This window comes from Erinaceus europaeus, chromosome 22 (genome assembly GCF_950295315.1).
Source record: "Erinaceus europaeus chromosome 22, mEriEur2.1, whole genome shotgun sequence".
NCBI lineage: Eukaryota > Metazoa > Chordata > Mammalia > Eulipotyphla > Erinaceidae > Erinaceus > Erinaceus europaeus.
Window position 1 is genome coordinate 1,876,319 of NC_080183.1, and position 23,550 is coordinate 1,899,868.

Here is a 23,550-nt window from a genome sequence, read left to right on the forward strand (position 1 = left end):
TGCACTGCTCCCCCTTGACCCCTTTAAAAGCCGGGACTAGACACCCCCATGTTGCCCTGGGTAATCCTATGCCCCTCAGTGAACAGAGGGATTTGTCATTTAATACATCCCCCTCCCCCCCAGGTGTGTGGATTCCTGATGGGTAACTTGGGGAAACCATGAGCCAAAGCAAGTAGCTGGGGGTTCAGGTTGGAAACTTAGTCCCTCTGGGACTCCACAGATCCTCCCAGGGTTGTCACCAGGCTTCTCAGAACAGAGTGTCCAGGTCACTGCTTGAGAGACAACTGCAGCCCTGTGTGAGTTATTTTTGTTTTATATTTTTATATTTATATATTTATTTTCCCTTTTGCTGCTCTTGTTTTTTATTATTGATGTAATTGGTGTCATCATTGTTGGATAGGACAGAGAGAAATGGAGAGAGGAGGGGAAGACAGAGGGGAGAGAAAGACAGACACCTGCTGACCTGCTTCACCGCCTGTGAAGCGACTCCCCTGCAGGTGGGGAGCCGGGGGCTCGCACCGGGATCCTTAGTCGGTCCTTGCACTTTGCGCCACATGCGCTTAACCCGCTGTACTACCGCCCGACTCCCTCCTGTGTGAGTTCTTGACCTTGGGGCTGTACCATGTCTGCACAGGACCCTGGGCTCAGCCAGCATCCAGGCAGAGGGCAGGGCTGGGGCAGGGCTGGGGTAGCAGTGACTGGCTCTCCACATCGAGTCTGTGAAGCTCCAGAGCCCAGGAGGAAGAGCTGGAGGGTTGCAGCCTGCAGCCAGCTCAGCCGGGAGCCAGGGGCTCATGCACCTGCCTGCCCAGAACCATGGCTGCAGTGCCGCCCAGGACCACCAGGGGGCATGAGTGCACAGAGAACACCTTAGACCTGGCTTGGGGTTCTCATTAGTGCCTTGTCTGTCCCCTTTGCCTCTTGCAAAGGGTTGAAGCCACTGTTTGGGGAGCAGGGGTTCCGACCTAATCTTGACTTCCTGCTTGTGCAAACTTCATTTTTTTGTTTTTAATGGTTTACAGATGACAGTAAAATATAGTAGTTCGCACATGTGTAACATTTCTGTTTTCCACATAATTCTAGGTCCTCCTCTTGTGCAAACTTTCAAAGATAGCCGGGGATAGGGCGGTGGGTAGGCAGGTGGTGGCACACCTGGTTAAGCGCACACACGACAGTGCACAAGGACCCAGGTTCAAGCCCCTGGTCCCCACCTGCAGGGGGGAAGCTTCACTAGTGGTGAAGCAGGTCTGCAGGTGTCTCTCTCTCTCTCCTCTCTCCCTCTCTGTCTCTCTCCAATAACAAATAAATAAAAATAGAGGCCAGGTTGGATGACTACTGGTTGAGCCCACATGTTACAATGACCAAGGATCCGGGTTTGAGCCCCCAGAGCCCACCTATCGGGGGAAAGCTTTGTGAGTGGTGAAGCAGGGCTACAGGTTTCTCTCTGTGTCTCCCTGTCTCCCCTTACCCTCTCGATTTCTGGCTGCCTCTGTCCAAAAACTATATATATGGAGAGAGAGAGAGAGAGAGAGAGAGAGAGAGAGAGAGAGAGAACCTGACAGCCTTCCCAGCTTTCCCTCAGTCCTACCTGCAGCTGCACAGGTGAACACAGTCGTCGGACAGCAGGAGGGCCAGGACTTTCCAGACGACCCTTCCTGCAGACACCGTGTTCTTCTCCTGCCCAGCCTTCCTCCTGTCATCCTCACCTAGGTATCCGGAACGTTCAGAAATGCCTTCCTGCATGCTTCCGGCAAGCAGAGCTCGGGCTTTAGGCACAAGTTTCTCTGTTTCACACAGATATCAGGGAAAGAAAGAGAGAGACAGCACTTGGCGGAGGGGTTGGCCTGAAAAGGACAGGATGCTTGAGGCTGAAGTGTGGTGGCCTGCCAAAAGCAAGTCTGGACAGCCAAAGGGCCCCACGTGAGGCTCACGGCCGACGCTGCCACAGCCCTGCCTGCCACACCTGCCCCTCTGAAAACATGCAGCTAAGACCCAAGAGGAGACGTCCTGCACTTGGACGAAATTCATGGAAAACTCTTGATGCGGGAGGCAGGAGGCAGGAGGCAGGAGGGCACCAGCTACCCCCATCCTGCTCGCCCTCCCCTCCTGTCGTTAAAATTCGGGGCTCCCGTAGGCCGGGCTAGCTTCGCGGTGGTAGACAGAGACTCGCGGACACACGGCTGGGCAGAGAAGCTGTATTTCTTTATTCACGAACAATGATTCAAAACTAACCCAAACCAATCACCACACAGATCTGTCCTGCATCCTTCTCCGGCAGCCGCGGCAAGAACTCTCCAAGTCGTAGGGGCTCCGGGGGCGGGGAGAAGGGGGCCCATGAAACTAGCAGGGGGCATACTACAATCTCCCAGAGGCGGGGGGGGGGGGGTGAGACCAAAACCAATGTGAAGCATACAACACCCTCCCCCATGCCGCTCACCCCCAAGCCGCCTCCCTCAACACTGTCACCTGACGGGGGTGGGGGTGAGCCTTGCTGCTGCCTCCACAGGCACCTTCAGTGGCCAGGCGCCCTGTCCTTTCCCGTGCAGAGACTGGGTGGTAGAGCACCCAGTCAAGCCCACATAGCACCCAGCAGGAGACCTGAGCAAGGTCCCAGTTCGAGCCCCTGGCTTCCCATTTGCAGCAGGGACACTCCACAATTGGCGAAGCAGGTCTGCAGGGGTCTCTCTTTCTCTCTCCCTCCCATCCTCTCTCAGTTTCTCTCTGTCCTGCCCAATAACATGAGAAAAAATAGCTGCCTGGAGTAGTGGACTTGTAGTGTCGGCACTGAGCCCAGCTGTGTGTCTGTGTGTCTCTGTGTGTGTGTGTGTCTGTGTCTCTGTGTCTGTGTGTCTGTGTCTAGCTGCCTGGAGTAGTGGACTTGTAGTGTCGGCACTGAGCCCAGCTGTGTGTCTGTGTGTCTATGTCTGTGTGTGTGTCTGTGTCTCTGTGTGTGTGTGTGTCTGTGTCTCTGTGTCTGTGTGTCTGTGTCTAGCTGCCTGGAGTAGTGGACTTGTAGTGTCGGCACTGAGCCCAGCTGTGTGTCTGTGTGTGTCTGTGTGTCTCTGTGTGTCTGTGTGTGTGTCTGTGTGTCTGTGTCTCTGTGTCTGTGTGTCTCTGTGTGTCTGTGTGTGTGTCTGTGTGTCTGTGTGTCTCTGTGTGTGTGTGTGTGTGTCTGTGTCTCTGTGTGTGTGTCTGTGTCTGTGTGTCTCTGTGTGTCTGTGTGTGTGTCTGTGTGTCTGTGTCTAGCTGCCTGGAGTAGTGGACTTGTAGTGTCGGCACTGAGCCCCAGCTGTGTGTGTGTGTGTGTCTGTGTGTCTATGTCTGTGTGTGTGTCTATGTCTCTGTGTGTGTCTGTGTGTTTGTGTCTGTGTGTGTGTATGTGTGTGTCTGTGTTTGTGTGTCTGTGTGTCTCTGTGTGTCTGTGTGTGTGTCTGTGTCTAGCTGCCTGAGGTAGTGGACTTGTAGTGTCGGCACTGAGCCCCAGCTGTGTGTCTGTGTGTCTGTGTCTGTGTGTGTGTCTGTGTGTCTGTGTCTGTGTGTGTGTCTGTGTGTCTCTGGATCTGTGTCTGTGTATCTGTGTCTGTGTGTGTGTCTGTGTGTGTGTCTGTGTGTCTGTGTCTAGCTGCCTGGAGTAGTGGACTTGTAGTGTCGGCACTGAGCCCCAGCTGTGTGTCTGTGTGTCTGTGTCTGTGTGTGTGTCTGTGTATCTGTGTCTGTGTGTCTGTGTATCTGTGTCTGTGTATCTGTGTCTGTGTGTGTCTGTGTCTGTGTGTGTGTCTGTGTGTCTGTGTATCTGTGTATATGTGTCTGTGTGTCTGTGTATTTGTGTCTCTGTGTGTGTGTCTGTGTGTCTGTCTCTCTGTGTGTGTCTGTATCTCTGTGTCTGTGTATTTGTGTCTGTGTCTCTGTGTCTGTGTGTGTCTGTGTGTCTGTGTCTCTGTGTGTCTGTGTCTCTGTGTGTGTGTCTGTGTGTCTCTGTGTGTCTGTGTGTGTGTGTGTGTGTGTGTCTGTGTGTGTGTGTGTCTGTTGGGGTGTACCGGGGGCTTGGGCTCCACTCCCGTCCCCTCGGCGTATGTCAGGGGTGCATCAAGACGGCAAGGCCGTGGCTCACTGGTGAGCAGGGTGGCAGGTTGACAGTCTCCCATGGATCCTTAGGCTGAGCACCTGGGAAACACAGCCTGGGTGTACCAGAAGGGCACCTGCCTTCTCAGTCTCTCAGGAGAAGTCCTCTCTAGCTCATATAAAATAAATAAAAATAAAACTAGGGGCCGGGTGGTGGCACACCTAATAGAACATACATGTTGCAAAGACCCTTGGTCCCCACTGACGGGGATCTTAACAAGCAGTGAAGCGAGTAGTGCTGCAGCCTTTCTCTCTCTTTGTCAGTTTTCCCCATCCCTCTCAGTATCTGTCTCTATCCAAAATATAAGTAAATAAGATACTTCGTACTACTAAAGTGTCAGGGCTGAGTGGTGGCACACCTGGTTTAGCACACATTACAATGTGCAAGGACCTGGGTTCTTGCCCCCGGTCCCCACCTGCAGGGGGAAAGCTTTGAGAGTGGTGAAGCAGGGCTGCAGGTATCTCTCTGTCCTTCTCTCTCTCTCTCTCCCACACCCTCTCAATTTCTGGCTATCTCTATCCAATAAACAAAGATAATAATAAAAAAGTTTTTAAGTTACCGGTGGTAGTCCTCTGCACCACCATAAGCCAGAGCTGGGCAGAGGTTTGTTTAAAAAAAAAAAAAGAAGAAATTTGGAAAATAATGAGAGATGCACAGAGAGAGAGAGAGAGAGAGAGAGAGAGAGAGAGAGAGCACTGCTCAGCTCTGAAAGTGTCTGAGAGAACCCAGGCTGGTGCGCCAATACTGGGCTGGGGTCTGGGGACCCGTACTCTAAGTAGGTGCCACCAGCCACTTACTGAGCAGTGGGTGAACCTCACAGAGCCCTCACTTCCCACTGTAGAGCAGGTCGTGTCCTTTCTCCTGTGAGGAAGAGCTGGAAAACACGGCGTCCTCCCAACACGAGGGCGAGGCAGCAACAAGGCCGCCACCTTCGGCCAGCATGTCTGCAGGCGTGTCTGCGAGCCGGCCTCAGGTTACTCATTCACTACACCTGGACGCACACTTGTTTGCTTTCTGTCATCAGCAGCACCGAGGAGCCACTGCTCCAGGACAAGGATTTCAGAGAGAGCAAGGGATACAGGGAGTCAGAGGGAGAGAGAGGCAGACACCAGCGCGCCAAAGCTCCCCCACCCCCTCCTGCGCTGGGGGCCGGCCTTGAGCCTGGGGCTCGAATCAGGCGGAACAGGCACCCTCCAGGTGATCTGACCCCACCACCCGCAGGACAGAGGCGTTTAGGAAGCTCCCCGTCTGCTGGACAGTCTGTGCTGTAGTTCTAGGAACTGAGCTGACAGACGGAGCTGCTGGGGCAGGAGGCCTCACAGAGCTGAGAACGGGGCCCAGCCAGCAGGCGAGTGGTGAGTCGGTGCTGAAGGCCCGGGGCTCCCCCCCCCTCTGTTCTCTCTGTCTCTGTCTCTCTGGCTTTGCCAGTGGGGCAAGAAAAGCACTAATGTCCTGCTTCCAAGTCTTCCAGCAGGAACTTCAGCTTTTTATATTTTTCTTTATTGGGGGGATTAATGGTTTACGGTCAACAGTAAAATGCAGTAGTTGGTGCGTGTGTCACATTTCCCAGTTTTCTACATAGCAATCTAACCCCTTCTAGGTCCTCCTCTGCCATCCTGTTCCAGGACCTGAACCCTCCCCCCCCCACCCCAGAGTCCTTTGCTTTGATGCAGTCTACCAAACCCAGTCCAAGCTCTGCTGTGTGTTTCCCGTTCTGTTCTTATTTCTAAACTTACATGTATTAATGGAGTCATCCCATCTTCACCCTTCTCTTTCTGGATGATCTCACTTAACAGGATTCCTTCTAGCTCCATCCAAAGTGAATGAAGGTGAAGAAGGTGGATTCATCATTCTTCACAGCTGAGTAGTATTCCATTGTGTATCTAGACCACAGCTTTCTCAGCCACTTTCTGTTGTTGGACACCCGGGTTGCTTCCAGGTTTTGGCTGTTATAAATTGTGCTGCTGTGAACCCAGGTGTACACAGATCTTTTTGGATGGGTTTGGTTCCTTAGGATCTATCCCCGGAGAGGAATTGTAGTGTCATAAGGCAGGTCCATTTCTAGCCTTCTGAGAGTCTCCAGACTGCTCTCCACAGGAGCTGGACCCGCTGACATTCCCACCAGCAGTGCAGGAGGGAAGGCCTTCAGTTTTATCCCACTTTCTGGTGGATTGGCCAGACCAGTACTCAGTACTTAGCTCTGGTGATTGGTGGTGCCCAGGGTTGGAACCTGGGGGTCTCCCACCATAAAAGTTCTGTGTTCCAGCTCTCTGCTGTCTCCCCAGCTCTTATCTCGTCTTTTAAAAACATTTTTCAAAATGAATATTTATCTATCGCAGTGAGAGGAAGTGCATGGTGCCCCAAGCACTGAAGTCTGGTGTTTCACAGCTGTGCCAGTTCCTCAGTTTGTCTGTCTTTATTTTATGAGAGCTAGAGAATCAGAGAGGGAAGGAGAGAGGAAGAGAGGGAGGGGGGAGGGAGAGAGAGAGGGAGAGAGAGAGGGAGAGAGAGAGAGAGAGAGAGGGAGAGAGAAGCAACTTTTGGCATATGGTGGTGCTGGGGATTGAATCTGGAACCTCTGAGACCTTAGGTGCAAATCCCATCCTCCAACATTTCACTGTCTCCTCACCCCTTAAACAGTGGTAGAAAGGCTGAGAGAAAGGGAGAGAGAGAGAGAAAGGGAGAGGGGGGCTTCTGTCAGAATGGGGGCTTCCTGTGCCATCCGTGGAGAGTGGATACATTCTTTGCAGGCTGAGTCTTGTTTGCAGAGCATGGGGCCAGCACTGCTGTGGCTGCTGGGAGCAGGGATCGTGGCCTCCATCCACGGCCAGCCCTTTCCTTCCCTGGAGAAGAGCCCAAAGGTGCCGCCAGCCCCCCAGGACCAGCTGTCGGAGCCAACCCCCGCCCACCACTCAGTGACCCCGGCCATCACCAGCTTCGCCCTGCACCTGTACAAACAGCTGGCAGCGGAGGCCACGGGCAACATCTGCTTCTCGCCCGTGGGCGTCTCCGCCGCCCTGGCCCTGCTCTCTCTGGGGGCCCAAGCTGACACCACGACTCGGATCCTGGAGGGCCTGGGCTTCAACCTCACGGAGACCCCTCAAGCCGACATCTACCGGGGCTTCCGGAGCCTCCTCAGCACCCTGGGGCAGCCCAGTCCCAAGCTGGAGCTCAAGGTGGGCACCTCCCTGTTCCTGTCGCAGCAGCTGAAGCCCCGGCAGAGCTTTCTGGACGCCGCCCGGGAGCTGTATGGGGCCTTGGCTTTCGCGGCCAACTTCTCAGATGCCGCCGGGAGGCGGATGGAGGCCTTCGTGAGGAAGCGGACGTACGGGCGGGTGGCGGGCATCCCGGGGCTTCTCCATGACGACACGCTCTTGGTGTTACTGAACTACGTCTTCTTCAAAGGTGAGGGCTGGCCAGGCTCTGGCTGCACACGGGGTGCCCCACACCCAACTCTCAGCTCAGAGCACGCAGGGTGGGCCTCAGGGCGAGGAGCTCTTAGGATGTCCAAGGCCGCGCAGCTAAGCAAACAGGTGCGAAGCAGATTGATAAGAGGAAAAGAGAAACCAATCACTCAGAGAGAGAGAGAGAGAGAGAGAGAGAGAGAGAGAGAGCTCCAAAGCTTCCTTCAACATGGCAGGGCTGGGCTCAAACCTTGCCCATGCACACGGCCAAGCAGAACATGTCTAGGTGAGCTGTCGCACAGACACACTGCCCCTCCATTTCCACAGTGTGAGAACTGGAACCCAGGGCCTCATGCATGCCAGGCCCTTACTCCCCCACTGAGGCACTCGCCCAGCCTTGGCATGAACTATGGGGCCAGGACAGGCCCACTCCCTGCTCTGCCGCTTAGTGGTCTACAGCCTAGGATGTTAATCCTGCGTTCACAGAGACTCGGTTTCTCATCTCGAGACCATAACATGGGGTCAGGCGGAGGCGCACCTGGTTGAGAGAGTGCACACGTCACAGTGTGCAAGCCCCCTGTACTCACCTGCGGGGGAAGCCTCAAGAGTGGTTAAGCAGGACTGCAGGTCTCCCTCTCCCTCTCTCTCTCTCTCTCTCTCTCTCTCTCTCTCTCTCTCTCTCTCTCTTCCTCCCTCCCTGTCTGCCCCCTCCCTCTCCACTCCTGTCTCTATTCAGAATAATTAAAACAATGCTCAGGTGATGCTCACCCTGTGAAGGTCAACAGAGCGAATGGCTGACACATCATTGGTGTCATGCAGACAGCAAGAACTCTCTGTCCCTTCACAGCTGAGTTGCTCTGACTTAAAATGGAAACCACGGACCCTGGGGGTTGGGCAGTGGTGCGCCTGGTTGACGTGCTACAGTGTGCAAGGCCCTGGGTTCAAGGTTCCAGTCCCCGGACGCAGGGGGACAGCTCCATGAGCAGTGAAACAGCACTGCAGGTGTCTCTCTCTCCTTTTCTATCTCCCCATCCCTTTTAATTCCTCTCTGTCTCCATCCAAAAACTAAAATCTCTTTAAAAATAGCACATGCCCTCAGAACTCAAATTCAGGCTGTGGTGGCCAAGCCCAGCCTGGAGTCAGGGGTCCTTTGGCTTTGCGTGCCCAAAAGGGGCCCTCTTGGAGGCTGTGCGCTCACGGCTCTGTGGGGTTTTGTGTCCTAAGCCAAATGGAAGCACCCCTTCAGCCGCCCCCACCCCCAGAAGCCCCCCCTCCGAGTGTCCACAATGCACCAGCAGGAGATGCACCGTTTCCTCTATGACCCGGAGCTGGCGTGCACGGTGTTGCAGCTGGACTTCAGCGGGCATGCCCGCGCCCTGCTGGTCCTGCCCGACCCCGGGAAGATGGGGCAGCTGGAGGCGGCTCTGCGGCCCGAGACCCTGACCAAGTGGGGTCAGTCGCTTGTGCCCAGGTAGGGCTGGGGGGGGTGGCTTCCAGCAGGTTCTAGGAGCCAGAGCAGGCCTTGCTCAGCCTCAGGGGCGAGAGCCAACCCGCAGCTTCAGCTCTCCGATTCCTCGGTTTCTGACGGGGCTGCTTCCAGGGCTGGCGGAGTTCACACTGGTGGTGTGCCCAGACTAGCCCTGTGCATGACGGGACATGCTCCCAGTACATCCGGGGTCTGTCCCTCCCTGGGCAACTCCCTGTCCCAGAAGATGTGATGCGGGATTGAATATGGGGGTGAGACAATGTTGACAGCTTTTTTTTTTTTACATCATAACATTCATTGTTTATTATATGATTTTTTTCTTTACAATACAAGCAAAAAGATACAAATGCAGCTAAGTGCAGAATGGTGCTTTTCTTTGCAAGAGGCCATGGTTTCTAGTGAACCACGGCCTTGCCTGGGGATGACCAGCAAACAGCTGCATGAGCGCTACCCTCCCACTCAGCATAAAGGGACAAGGGAACGGAAAGAAGGCTCCTTGTTGGTCCCTACCCATGCTCCCTCCAAGCTGAGCAGAGCCAGTGTACGGAAACACCCCAATCAAAAGCCATCACCAAAATGCAGCTCACGGGACTCTGGCTGCAGAGGGCACTAAATGAGAGGATATAGACTTAAAGAGCCCTAAACAAACAAGCAAATGAGTTCTTATAAAAAGCTCTGGGCACATTGTAAGGATATAGTTTTTTTTCTCTCTCTTGTCCCCCCATGTGTGTTTTTAGACAATGGACCTTTCAAAGTCTCAGGCTCCAAAGCCTTACTTTCAGTCCCCAGCACCACTAGCTTCCAGAGTCAAGCAGTGTTCTGGTATCTCTTTCTGTGTGTCTGTCTGTGTAGAACATTGACATTTGTGACCTAATTTCATCAGTATGTGGGTCAGCTCAGCTCAGACCTGTAAACACCTGCCCCCGTGAGCGTCCCCATCAGCCCCTGTAAATGTGACCAGGCTGAGCGAGGCTGGGTGGGGGTTTCTCACAGCAAATGGTCCTGTGAGGGAGAGGCTCTGGGTCACAGAAGGTTCTGGCACCATGAGCAGCTTGGTGGGCACTCTGGGAAGCCCTGCCCCTTCCCAGTGCTGGGGCTGTCCCTGCACTGGGCTTGGCAGCAGTGTGACGGGGGCACTGTCCCCCTCTCCCCTGTCTGCACCTCTCTCCAGCCTGTTGGATCTGCACTTGCCAAGGTTTTCCATCTCGGGGATGTATAACCTGGGGGACGTTCTCACCCACATCTTCAACTTAGAAGCCGACTTGTCGGGAATCGAAGGACAGCTGAACCAAACCATCTTGAGGGTAGGAGCCCAAGAAGGGAGATGCCAGGGGAGTGGGTCATCTTCTTTCCTTTTGTTTTCTGGGATGGAGCCATGGTCCTTGGAGTCCTGGCTTGGACCCGATGAGGAAACATTCTGTCTGCCTCTTGGGACAGACCAGCTGTGCAGCCAAAGCCATCATGTGGTGTGTGTATGTGTGTGTGTGTGTGTGTGTGTGTGTGTGTGTGTGTGTGTGTGTGTGTGTGTAACTGCCTCCTGTGGAACAGGGAAGGGAAAAAAATAAGGATTTAATGTTTTAAAAAAATCTCTAAGGGGCCGGGTGGTGGCACACCTGGCTGAGCGCACATGTTACAATGTGCAAGGATCTGAGTTCAAGCCCCTGGTCCCCACCTGCAGAGGGAAAGCTTTGTGAGTGGTGAAGCAGGGCTGCAGGTGTCTCTCTGTCTCCCTCCCTCCCTATTTCCCCCTTCCCTCTGGATTTCTTTCTCTATTAAATAAATAAAGATAATTTTTAAAAATTCTTGAATTGAGGAGACACCATAATGGTTCTGCAGAAAGTCTTTCATGCCCTACGCTCCAAAATCTCAAGTTCAATCCCCAGCACCACCAGCTGCCAGAGTTGAGAAGGGCTCTGGTCTCCTTTTCTATATCTCTGTTTTATTAAGAAGCAAACTATTTAAAAAATAGAATACATACATAAATAAAAGTTTCATCCTCAGCCACCACAAATGCTAAATGCACCTCTTCATGGAGCTTTTTAGAAATGGCAGGGCTGTCCAAGGAGGTGGCCCGGTGGGAAGGACACAGGACTGGCGTGTGCTGCGTGAGGACCTGCTTTTCTCACAGGCCCACGTATGCCACAGGGGTGCTTTGCAGTCTCTCTCGTTAAATAAATTAAAAAATTAAAAGGAAGAGCGTCTTTGAGATGAGTGTGTGTCAACTTCCCTGTAGGTTTCAGAATCCTTTCTTCCTGAGAATTTGTGTAAAAATGAGTCAAAAAGCGGAGGGCGGGGGGAGTTCTTAGCAGAAGGCTCTCACATCAGCCAGCGCTTTGCTGAGCTCGTTCTGAGAACCGTTGATGTAGACAGAACACACACAGTTTCCTGGCTCTCGAACTGCTTTTTCATTCAGAGAGACAGAGAGACAACACAGTACTGGAGCTCCTCACAGTGCCCCCTGGCACCCCATGTGATGCCAGGACTCTCGGCCTGCTCACACAGCAAGGTAGGCACCTACCAACCCCAGAACAAGCTTTATATTTTAAATTTATGTATTATATATTTTAAATTTTATAAAAAATAAATTTTAAATTTATTTACTATATATTTTAAATTTATGTATTACCGTATAGAGACAGAAAGAAATTGAGAGGAGAGAGATAGAGAGATACCTGCAGCCCTACTTCACCACCTATGAAGCCTCCCCCCTGCAGGTGAAGAACAAGAATTTGGACCCGGTCCTTGTGCACTGCCACTGTAATGTGTGCGCTTAACCAGGCACGCCACTGCCTGGCCCCCAGAACAAGCTTTAGTCAAGGTGAGAACTCGGGCTTAGAGTGGGCCTGGATGGCTCCCAGCAGAGCGTGGCTTCCAGGCTGTTCCTGGCACTTGAAGAAAGCCCCTAAGAGTGAGTCTCGGGCTCTTGCAGCCGGGGCCCTGCTCAGGCAGCCCTCAACCCTTCTGGGGGGGGGGGGTATCTGACTCCTCCCTGTTGGGAAGACGTCCCAGCTTGCCAGGCCTGTATATGCTACAAGGCCTGATCACTCTGCACGGTCTGCAGAGACAGGCAACTTGTCCCAGACGCAGAGGGTGCCAGTGGGCCAGAGCTCCAGGCCATTTGGTACCTGGTGTGATAGAGGAGGCACCTTCCCTGCTGGCATCACAGCCGCCAGTCCGCTGAGCTTCCCACAGGCATGTCAGTCAAGACCGAACTTAAAGGAATGCTGGTTAAAGAGGCTCTATGCCGACGCCTTATCCCATCATGTTCCTTTTGACCACATTTGTCCATAGCTGCCTCAGAGTTCCGTTGATGAAACTTGGAACTAACAAGACAGGAGAGCCTGGTGGTGACCGCTAGACTACTTAGTCCCTAAGGGACAGTAAGTGTGAAAGGTAACCCAGCGCCAAAGTTCCAGACACCAGTCTCTGGGTGATTATTTATTGAATCTGAGTCCTATGTAAAAGACTCAAAGTCATGGAGGACCTCGGGGGAAACCCACCCCCACACACAGCTAACTGGCAGGCTCACCCCCCAGTGTGATGGCGGGCGAGAAGCTGGGAGCAGGAAGAGGAAGTGAGCACAGGCTGGGACTGCTCCCTTGAAGCAGGGCCCCTGGGGCAGGATGGGAGACTCTGTCGCCTTGGAAGGGACTGTCCCCTCAACTTGTCATGAGCTGATGATGTGTCTCTGTCCCCTGTTTTGCTTCCTAGATGTCACACAAGGCGGTGTTGGACATGACAGAGCGTGGCACAGATGCCGGGGTGGCCTCCAGCCTCCTGTCCCAGCCCTGGGCTCTGAACAATGCCCCCTTGGCCCTGAGCGCCATCTCCTCGGCCCCGTTAGTCCACTTCAACAGGCCGTTCCTGGTGTTCCTCTGGGAGATGACCACCCAGAGCTTACTCTTTCTGGGGAAGGTCGCCAACCCCACCGCGGGGTGACTGTCCCCCCACACAGAATTGCTCAGGCCAGCTGCAGGAATGCTAATAAACTTGGCCTTGGAGACTGTGAGTGCTGGGGAGCCCTGCTTCCAGGGAAGGGCCGGCTCCCTCCTCATGGCCTAGTGGGGCGGGAACTGCAGAGTGGAACATGGAAAAAGGAGCTGGAAGACAGCTCAGCAGGTACAGTGTGTACTAATTGTGTACAGGTACTGAGTTCAAGCACCATGGACAGCACTGGGGGGGGGGGGAAGTTCCATCTCTCTCTCTTTCTCTCTCTCTACTCAGGACCCAGGATCTCTTCCCAGGAGACTACATGCAGAATGTTGGGGGGTCTCTTTCCTCTAGGACCTTGGTCTCCCACAGACGGAAAAAACCCTTGGAGGAGCCACACAGACACGTTTTGTGGGGCTGGCATAGCTCACCCAGTAGGGCGCACACCTCCCAGGCACATGGCCCTTCAGTGGGACCCTTGCATCTGAGGAGCTCAGGAGTGGTGGAGGGGTGCTGTGGTGCCTCTCAGCAGTGTCTCCCAAGAGAAATGCAGAATGAGAAACTGGGTAAGGAGTGGAGCCACAACAAGCGAGGCCCTGGGCTCATTCCCTGGAGTTGCATAAAAAGAAAGAGCAAAGTATGTTTCCAGTTCCCAGAGTGCGTGAAACACTGCACTCACCCACCAATCCTCAGCTCACAACCATGCCAGCCATTCCCGCCACAGGCCAGCCAGGCTGGAAGTGCAGAAGTCATGACTGAGCTAGGCAGGGGGCCTTGCCTTGGTTTAGAAAACCTGTTATCTGATACTTCCTGCTTTGAGATTTCATCAGGTGGCATGCAGGTATTGTCTTGCTCTTCTCCTAGGCTGCTTTTGAAAATTTCCTTGAGAGAGAAAGGGAGAGAGAGAAAGAGCAGGAGAGAGGTCTGAGTTTCTCCATGTGCCGCTGGGACTTAAGCGTGGGCTTCTCAAATGGCAAAGTGGGCCATCTCTCTGGTCTTCCTAGAGTTCAAAGGCAGCCAAAGAGGTGGCTCAGTGGTCAGACTGCAGGGCTGGCTCTGTGCAGCCCCAGGCCACACCCCCAGCACTGGCCTGTTTTGCTGGCGCTGCTTCTGGCCATAGCACTGCTCAGCTCTGGGTACCAGTGGGGGCAGCAGGCTAGACATGTTCAGTGTGGGGCCACTGAGTTTCCAGAAGCCAGTCTGTGAAAAGCAGCAGCCACGCTATGTGCAGGGCCCAGTCAGAGCCTCACCTCCGACCCTGCCTTTTCCTGTCTGAAGTTGTGCTGGTGACGGCCAGGCTGGCGAAGCCAGGAGCCACAGGAGACTCCAGGTGAAGGAAAGCCTCCAAAGCCCTTCTCATAGCTGCCTGGCTTTCAAAGATTCTCCAGAGGCCTGGCCATGTGGTGTTCTGAGACCGGAGGTCCCGCTGTCAGTCCCTGGCATCACACCTGTCAGAGGGCTGCTCAGGCTCTTTCCTGTCGTGCTGGTGTGGTGACTGGGGAAGCAGTTGCTCTCTGCTGGGACTTAGTGTTCCAGTCTGACCAAAGGTAGACTCATGACCTCTCTGGACTCTGGTTTGCCAGCACCAGAACATTCCATGATAGACCAGAGTGTCCTAGCACTTGCCACCTGCCAGCTAGCCACAGAGTGGGCCCAAGAGCTCTGGAGAGCCCCCTCCCCACCCCTTTGGTCTCAGGACACCCACTGTGTGAGCTGGGTGCAGGGACACCCTTTGGGACGTGGTACTGAGGATAAGTGCCGTCCGTGGGGCTTTGCGTGGGCACAAGGTTGAGTGTCCGGCCAGTGGCCAGCGGCCAGAGTCCCTGTTTGCTGCCCTGATAACTGGTGACCTTGGGTAAAGTTCACCGGCAGCCTCTCCAGCTCCCTGCACCCACGGCTTAAATACGGTGGAGGCCGGGGCCCTGTCTCCTCAGCCGTGGTCACCAGCCGTGCTCTGGGACAGTGAGCTGTAAGTATGGCTCCCAGGGGAGAAACTTCTGTCCCCATGCAGGGAGGCTGGGCTGTGCTGTGCTGGCTGTGGCCTGGATGCCCGTGTCTGCCCCTCTCCATCCACCCTTGTCCTGCCCAGGGTGTCCCAGGACCCTCAGGATATACTGAGCTCTGTGTCCTGGGTTGGGCAGCTGGCTCTGGGCCCCAGGAAGGAGCACTCCCCACGCTGAGGCGTGTCTCTCTCTGCTGCCTGGCACACGAGGACCTGAGGGCCCAGAGAGGCCTGTGAGGGGCCCACAGGGGACCCAGCCAGATGCTCAGCCCGCCGGAGGCCCCTCACTGGGTTCAGGCTGCTCTGGGAGGGGGTCTCAGTGCCCTGAATGGGGGCGTCTCCGTGGGCCCCCGCCTATCCACGGCTGGAGCGAGCCACCTGTGGGAGCTGTGAGGTGGAGCACTGAGCCTCAGCACCTGCTCTGCCCAGGGTATGAGGAGGCAGGGGGCTGGGCGGGTGCTAGGTGCTAGGTGCTGAGGGCTGGGTGCCCACAGCTCAGATGCCTGAAAACACCGCGTCAGGAATCCACAGCTGCCCATCCTGGGAAGATGGAGCCCTGCTGCCCAGTGGGGTGTCAGAGGACCACAGGCGACACCCAGTTTGCCCTGCATGGCCGCCCCCTCGGCCTCAGGGCTGGCTTCCTGCGCTGCTGCTGCCAGGGCAGAGAGACGCCTGGCTGAGTGTGCAGTGTGCTGTGTCCCAGTGTGTGTCTCCCCGAGTCCAGGGGCCTTGTGTGATGATGTAAGGACCCAGGTCTTGGGACTTCAGTTCTTTAATTAACACCCAGTCTGGACAGCACATATCCTGCATTTCAAATCTCAAGAGTCCATCTGTTGGGAGCAGTGTAGTCAGGGACAGACAGGAGAGACCAAGCCTGGAAGGGATGTGGAGCAGGGACTCTGCTACACCCCACCGGAACATATCTTCCCCAGGCACTCACTCATGTTGGGGAAGAAAATAAATGTTCCACAGGAAACAGGAGTGGTGACAGGTGTGGGTGCAGCATAGAAAGGAAGTGAGGGAGGAGCCCTGGGAGCACAGCGAAGCCAACGTTGTGGGTCAGTGGTCTCTCTCCACAGGCTGGGAGCCTCAGCGTGTGAGTCAGCTGCTCTCACACTCTGTCTCTCTCGGCCCACATGTGCTCAGTTTTCCTGTATAAAGTGTAAAATTCCGGAAGAAGCACACTTTCTCCTCAGTTCTTTGTTGATTTTGTGTGCCAGCCCTGCAAGCATGTGGGAAGCCACGTGAGCCAAATGCCCCCAGCACACGGCGGGGCCTCAGCCCGAGATACCCACTTCACAGGGGAGACAGTTAGGGACAGAGAGGTCCTCGTCTGCACCGTGCCTGGCCAGAAGTGAGTGGTCATTAAAGAGCACACAGAAAACACTGTCAGGAGCACAGATGCTGCTGGGCACACGGCACTTGCTGACCCGGGGGCACTGGCGTACCTCTGTCCGCAGAACCATGCCGTCCTCTACCACATGGGGCCTCCTGCTGCTGGCGGGCCTGAGCTGCCTGGCCCCCGGCCTCTGGGCTGAGGACCTACAGGGGGCAGCGGTGCAGGACACAGAGCCCCCCGAGGAGCTGTCGGCCTCCCAGAAAATCACCCCCAGCATGGCTGACTTCACCCTCGGCCTGTACCGCCAGCTGGCACGAGAGTCCAACAGCAGCAACATCTTCTTCTCGCCCGTGAGCATCGCCAGCGCCTTCGCCCTGCTGGCCCTGGGGGCGCGGGGGACCACGCACACCGAGATCCTGGAGGGGCTGCACTTCAACCTGACCGAGCGGGCAGAGGCCGACATCCACCGCGGCTTCCAGCACCTTCTGCGCAGCCTCAACCAGCCCGACGGCCAGCTGCAGCTGAGCACGGGCAGCGGCCTCTTCATCCAGCAGGGGCTCAAGCTGGCAGAGAAGTTTCTGGAAGATGCCAAGACCCTGTACCACGCGGAAGCCTTCTCCACCGACTTCAAGAACCTCACTGAGGCCAAGAAGCAGATCAACGACTATGTGGAGAAGGGCACTCAGGGCAAGATTGTCGACTTGGTCAAAGAACTCAGTGCAGACTCGGTGTTGGCTCTGGTGAACTTCATCTTCTTCAAAGGTGAGGGGCGCTGCCTGCTAGGGCTGCTTCTCCTGCAGACCCCATATTCCTCAGGGACCTTCTGCATTCTGCAGGCTGAGCAGGATGGAAGAGGCAGTGCCTCTTGGCATGTCCCACCTGGGATATAAAACACTTTGCACGAGGGACCAGCTGGTGGCTCACCTGGTTGAGCGCACATGTTACAATGTCCAAGGACCCTGGTTCAAGCCTCCAGTCCCCACCTGTGGGGCAGGGAGGGGAGGGAGTTTTGTAAGTGTGGAAGCAGTGCTGCAGGTGTCTCTGTCTCTTTACCCTTTCTCTCCAATTCCGGCTGTCTCTAATAAATAAGTAAAGATATTAAAAAATTAAAACACTTTCTAGGAGCAGTGAGGTTGTATAATAATGCCATCAACAGTCAGCCCTTCATAACCTCTGTAGAAAGACAGAAATGAGAGCGAGAGGGAACGAGAGGGAGAGAGAGAGGGAGAAGGAGAGGGAGATAGAGAGAGAGAAAGAATGAGAGTGAGAGAGATGGAGAGAGAGAGAGCTCTACAGCACTGAGACCTCCTTCAGTGCCATGGGGAGGGCATGAGCCTTGGACACACACATGGCAAAGCCGCCCATATGCAGGAGAGCTCTGTCACCAGCCTCCTACAGGGCATCAGCACCCCAGCTTCTCCGTGGGCTGTAGACAGCTGCTGTCCCTTCTGTGCCCTGTCCCCTCTGTGCCCTGTCCCCTCTCTACCCTGTCCCCTCTCTGCCCTGTCCCCTCTGTCACCATATGTCATGTCCCCCTGTCTCCTCTGTGCCCTGTCCTCTCTATCACCCCTGTGTCATGTCCCACGATCCCCTCTGTGCTCTACCCGCTCTGTCACCCTGTGCCCTGTCCCTTTTTTTATCAGTGTCCTGTCCCCTCTGTCACCCCTGTGTCATGTTCCCATCCCCTCTGTGTCCTGTCCCCTCTGTCACCCCTGTGTCATGTCCCCCTGTCCCCTCTGTGTCCTGTCCCCTTTGTCACTCCTGTGCCCTGTCCTCTCTTTTCCTCTGTGTCCTGTCCCCTCTGATGTCCTCTCCCTCCTCCCCCCAGGCAAATGGGAGAAGCCTTTCCGTGCCGAGCTGACCACGGAGCAGGACTTCCACGTGGACGAGCAGACCACTGTCAAGGTCCCCATGATGAACCGACTGGGCATGTTTCAGATACACCGCTGTGACACGCTGTCTGGCTGGGTGCTGCAGATGCCATACTTGGGCAACGCCACTGCCATGTTCCTGCTGCCTGACCAGGGCAAGATGAGGCACCTGGAGGACACCCTCAGCCCAGAGCTCCTGGCCAAGTTCCTGGACAAGAGAGGGGCCAGGTGACGTCCTCATACACGCGGTGGGTGGGGGTGTTCCCCCCTCGGTGGCTACGGTCACTGTGTGTGGCCTGACCTTCTGGCCTGACCTGCGTGGCCACACGTGAGTCCTGGCCTTGGGGGCCCTCCTAGATTTCACACAGTCCCTCGTGGGGCCCAGTGCCCGCAGAAGGAGAGTCTGGTGCAGTGGTGTGGGCAGAGGTGGGCCTGGCAGGACACCGGGTCAGAGGGACCTTGAGGGGCAGGGAGTTCTCAAGGGAGATGCCTCGTGCAGAAGGTAGAGACCCCAGACGGGGCCCGGCCAAGGACTGAGCACGGAGCCTGGGGTCACCCACCACACGCTGCACTCCAGCCCTGACAGCACCCGGAGTCTCAGAGTGGGGTGACAATCCTCAGGGAAGTGCCCCCAGATTATGCCCTGGTCTGCCTGGAGGACGGGGCCTCTGGGAGGCTTACGCAGGAGGAAGGACCCCGTGCTTCAGCCTCTACAGCATAGGCTCAGGTGTCCGAAGCAAGCCAGAGCTGAGACCAGGAGAAGAGCAACTTTCTGCTGAGGGAGTTGTCTGTGGCCGGCAGGCGGGGCGGTGGGAGGGGCAGGACTTGCACTTGCAAGGAACTGAGTTCGACACCTGGTGCTGCAAACCCTAGAGTGATCTTCCGTCTCTCAGCTCTGATTAATGAATAAATACAATGTTAATATTTACTTATTTCATAGTAGATATGCAGATTCACATGTAGGAACTGACAAATTCACATGTCAAGGACTTATATATTTACTGCGCAGATCTGTAATATTTAACATATATTTTTATGTATGAGTTAGTGTGTCTATTACAAAAATTAGTTGCATATTAACATGTATGGACTATACACTATTCCTGTACAACACCTCCCCAGGGAGACAGACAGCAGGACACCACAGTGACGTAAGTGGTGCCGGGGTTGGCCCTGGGACCTTCTGGCCAGCTCCCTGTCCATTTTTTTGTTGTTGCTGCTGCTGCTACCTTCACGTCCACTTTTAATGCCTTAACCCTCCTGTGTTTTCTTGCTGTCGCTCCAGTTCTACAAATGTGTATTTTCCCAAAACGTCCATTTCTGGAACTTACGATCTGAAAGTCACCTTGGGCAAACTGGGCATCACCAGGGTCTTCAGCAACGGGGCCGAGCTCTCGGGCATCACTGAGGACGCACCCCTGAAGGTGTCCCAGGTGAGGCTGCCCCCAGCACCTGTGCTCAGAGTGTGCCTGGGACTAAGGGACACAGACAGACCTGTGGACAAGGCCCTACATTGGGTTCCTAAGAAGGTGGAGCTGGTGGGAGGTGGGGCTGGAGCAGCCTCCCTGCTGCAGGCCTCTCAGCCACCTCCTCCAAGCTGTCCTCTGGCCTGCACACATCTGTGCCAAGGGCTTCTCCTTCTCAGTCTTGGGGACCCAGACCTACAGGAGGCTCAGGGGCCTCCGAGGGCAGCCTGGGTGACACTGGGTGCTCCCGGTGGAGTGTAGCCCGAGTGGCATGCTGTCATGGCTCAAGCACTCAGGATTGAGGTGACCACAGGAACAGTGCCGCCCCCAGGCAGATGGGTGCTGTGCGTGCGGACCCACAGGCAGGGCAGGCCTGAGTCTCCCCTGCAGGAGGGGAGGACTGGCAGGGACACCAGGCCAGGGCAAGAGGGAGGCCTGAGCAGCCCTCCCTGGAGACTCTGTGCAGCAGCCTGGGAGATGCCTGGGGCCCAGAACCACTGTGCTCACCACAGGTCCCTACTCTGTGCTTTTTCCCCACAGGCCGTACACAAGGCTGTGCTGACCATGGACGAGACAGGGACGGAAGCCGCAGGGGCCACAATTGTGGAAATGGTGCCATATTCTATGCCTAAAACGGTCAAATACAACAGGCCTTTCATGATAATCATATATGACAGCAACTTGAAGACAATCCTCTTTATGGGCAAGGTGATGAACCCCGCACAAGCTTAAGTCTCAGGGGCCAACCCCTCCCACCCTCAGGGACATTAAACAATGACCCACCTCATAGCCGCTGCACTGTGACTTGGGAATCTGGGGAATCCTCTGGTCTCTGAGCTGTTCTCTCTTCCCTGGGTGTGTGAATCCAGGTTCCAGTAGCCCCTCTCCCTTTCTGCGTCTTTTCATTTCCCTCCCAGGACAAACACCATAGCTGCCACAAAGCTGTACTAGTGTTTTCTTCATGATTTCATATGTTTCAATGATTAAATCTCACTTATGAGCACATCTGTCCGGCAGCGACTTTCAGAGAACTACAGGTGATTCTGTGGCAGAGATAAACTGAAGCAGTAAGAGCCCTTAAACCACTTTACCTCTGTCCCTCTCCTCCAGTTTTAAAATGTTGGGGCAGAGACTGGGAGGCAGCATAACATCACACTAAAGACTTCTAAGCCTGAGGCTCCATGGTCTCAGGTTCAAAACCATCGTGAACCAGAGTTGAAAAGTGCTTTGGTGAAAATGGAAAAGATAAAGGAGGAGGTGGCGAGAAGAAAAAATGATCTAAAGAACAGTCAGGGGATGAACTCAGTGACTCTTGCATACAGAGACAGACACCACGCAACAGGCCTGTAGACACCCACGGCTCTGCCCCTCCATCCATGGTCTGCGTCACTCTGGGGGAGGCAGCAGGGGCCCATGGGAGGCTGCCCCCTGCTGGCACGGGCTGGTGAACGCAGGGAAGTTGCTCTCAGAGGCCGCAGCTGCTGCCCAGCACCAGGGCTCGCTCGCTGTGCCTGTGGTGTCTGGCGACTAGCGCACAGTGAGTGCTCAGACCCCAGAGCTATGAGGGGCTGAGAGACGGTCCCGAGCTGTAGCCAGGACTCCACATGGCAAGTGCCATGGTGCAGAGGAAGCTCCCATACTGTGGTATCCCTCCCTGTGTCTTTTTTTCTTTTTACTTGTAGTAAATCTTTTAAAATTATATTTATTTATTTGTTGGATAGAGAAGGCCAGAAATCAAGAGGGAGGGGGAGACAGAGAGGGAGAGACAGACAGACACCTGCACCACAGCTTCACTGTCTGCAAAGCTTTCCCCTTACAGGTGGGTATGGGGGCTCGAACTCAGGTCCTTGCACATGATAATGTGTGCTCAACCAGGTGTGCCACTACATGGCCTCCAGTGTCCCCTGTTTAATGGCCAGCCTTCAGTGCTCCCCAAAATTGCTCCCTTCCTTGATGGGGGCTCACTCCCTCAGCCTGTCACCCCTCCTGCCCCTGCCCCAGTGTGCTGTGTGTCCTGCTGCCCGCAGCACCTGACCTGGTGCCACGGCCCTCCTGCCCTATCTCCTAGCCCCCCTGCCCTGGTGAGTTGTCCCCAGAGGCCCAGAGGTAGAGCCAGGCCCTGTCCTCAGGTGTGATGCCAGGGCTGTGACTGCTCTGAGCACACAGGAACACTGTGCTGAGATTCTGAGTCATGCGTGCTGGACGGGCAGGAGCCACAGTTGCCAGTAAGCGTGCCAGCCCGGGAAGCCACCCGGATGATGGGCTGTGGGTGGCTTGTGTAAGATGACTTCCTGTCCCTGCCCCACCCTCCTGCACTGCCTTCTGGGCAGAGAGAGACTGGACGCTGAACCCTTACCTGGTACACAGCCTGGAGCCCGAAGCCTGGGGCCCCAACCTACCAGAGCAGGAGGACGAGGAGGAGGAGGAGGGAGAGGGGGGACACTGTGCTTGGAGGCAGCGCTGGAGCTGAAGGTAGAGGGTGGTGCCTTTCCCCTGAACCCCAGGCTTCAGGGCACCTGCTGAAAGGCTGGGATCTGGGGCTCAGCCCAGGTGGTGGGCACCTGCCCACTGACGGTCCGCCTCCTGTGGGCCAAGGGAGGGGCAAGGGGCTAGCGAGAAAGACAGGAGGAAGACCCCCGGACGGACCAAAGTCATGCCGTAAGGACCCACTATGCACACAGGCCAGGTTCAGAGGCCCCTGGAGCAGCTGCATGAAGTCCTCACAGAAGACCCAGGCAGACACCACTCTCAGGGACCGCTTTTCACAGACAGGGAAACTGAGGCACGGGCAGGCTCCTAGACAGAGAGCAGAAGACCCTGCTGGCTGGGGCCTGGAAGAGTCCACGGCTGGCCCTGGGGAGAGCAGGACAGACATGCATCCCCACGCAGGCCTGAGGGCTTTGCAGGGTGGGATGGGGCCCTCATGGCTCAGGCATGGTTCCAGGATTTGTTTCCTGAGTAAAAGAGAAGCCGGGGCACCGCTCCTGCAAAGTTGTGCTGCAATCGAACCTGAGACTCGGGCATGCAGGCCAAGTCTGTTCTGTGCTCTGTCCTCTGGGCCACCTCCCTGGCTACTTCACTTTGGATTTTTACGAGAATCCAGACAAGCAGAACCCTAATGGCCTGAACCCCATGCCACCATGTCCACCCCGGAACCAGCAAATTCAGAACCACAGAACTGCTAGAGGCCCAGGGCTGAGCTGAGCTCCCCTGGGAATGTCCAGCAATGCCAGCACAGCTCTGGGGACATGGTGGTCACACAGCCCTGAGGCTGGCATGTCTGAGGCTCCTCCTGCCCTGAGAATCCAGCGGAGCCCCGGGCTGCACACAGCATAGTAAACAGCCTACTGTGTGCTGGGCCTTTCCACGGGTCACTGTATTTCCCTGAGCAGCCAGCTGAGGCTCAGTCCTTCCAGACCCCCAGGAAGCCGAGGCCAGAGAGGAGACTCAGGTTCCCATACATTTACTCCCTGGTCCCCGGCGTCCCTCCTCCCTCCACCCCCATGTGTCCCATTACCATGTGTCCAAAGGAACTGAGCAGGCCTCTTTGGTGTCTACTTCCTCCTCCAGAAAGTCCAGGGGGCTTTCCACCCTCAGACTGGCTATGGTGACTGTGGAGAAGCAGCCACTTTGCTCTGCTCCTTGGTTTCCCCATCTGACCAAATGGATGCACAGCACACCCTGCCCCAGGCATTGCGGGCGAGTTCAGTGCATCCTAGCTCTTGTCACCTGCCAGGCTGCCACAGAGACTCCCCCCATGAGGCTGCACTGTCCCAAGAGAGCCTGAGCCCCCTCCCCACCCCTTTGGTCTCAGGACACCCACTGTGTGAGCTGGGTGCAGGGACACCCTTTGGGACGTGGCACTGAGGATGTGTGCCATCCGTGGGGCTTTGCGTGGGCACAAGGTTGAGTGTCCGGCCAGCGGCCAG

At 55.6% G+C, this 23,550-nt stretch overlaps 2 protein-coding genes across 4 annotated transcripts; both read left to right on the forward strand.

The window, feature by feature from the left end:
• Nucleotides 1-2,532: 2,532 nt before the first annotated feature.
• Nucleotides 2,533-13,022, forward strand: LOC103118858 (serpin A11-like). 3 transcript variants are annotated; one of them, XM_060180990.1, is made up of 6 exons: nt 2,533-2,669; nt 5,148-5,478; nt 6,892-7,528; nt 8,752-8,998; nt 10,185-10,317; nt 12,725-13,022. In XM_060180990.1, the coding sequence occupies exons 3-6, from the start codon at nt 6,895-6,897 to the stop codon at nt 12,950-12,952; spliced, it is 1,242 nt and encodes a 413-aa protein (XP_060036973.1). In that variant the 5' UTR covers nt 2,533-2,669; nt 5,148-5,478; nt 6,892-6,894; the 3' UTR covers nt 12,953-13,022. The 3 variants fall into 3 exon arrangements, with proteins under 3 accessions (XP_060036973.1, XP_016046294.2, XP_016046295.2); XM_016190808.2 differs by having other exon boundaries at nt 5,345-5,478; XM_016190809.2 differs by lacking the exon at nt 2,533-2,669 and having other exon boundaries at nt 4,787-5,478; nt 6,874-7,528.
• Nucleotides 13,023-14,777: 1,755 nt separating this feature from the next.
• LOC103118859 (alpha-1-antitrypsin-like) lies at nt 14,778-20,410 on the forward strand. Its single transcript, XM_007529077.3, has 5 exons — nt 14,778-14,912; nt 16,406-17,046; nt 18,113-18,383; nt 19,441-19,588; nt 20,162-20,410. The coding sequence occupies exons 2-5, from the start codon at nt 16,410-16,412 to the stop codon at nt 20,351-20,353; spliced, it is 1,248 nt and encodes a 415-aa protein (XP_007529139.1). The 5' UTR covers nt 14,778-14,912; nt 16,406-16,409; the 3' UTR covers nt 20,354-20,410.
• Nucleotides 20,411-23,550: the final 3,140 nt, after the last annotated feature.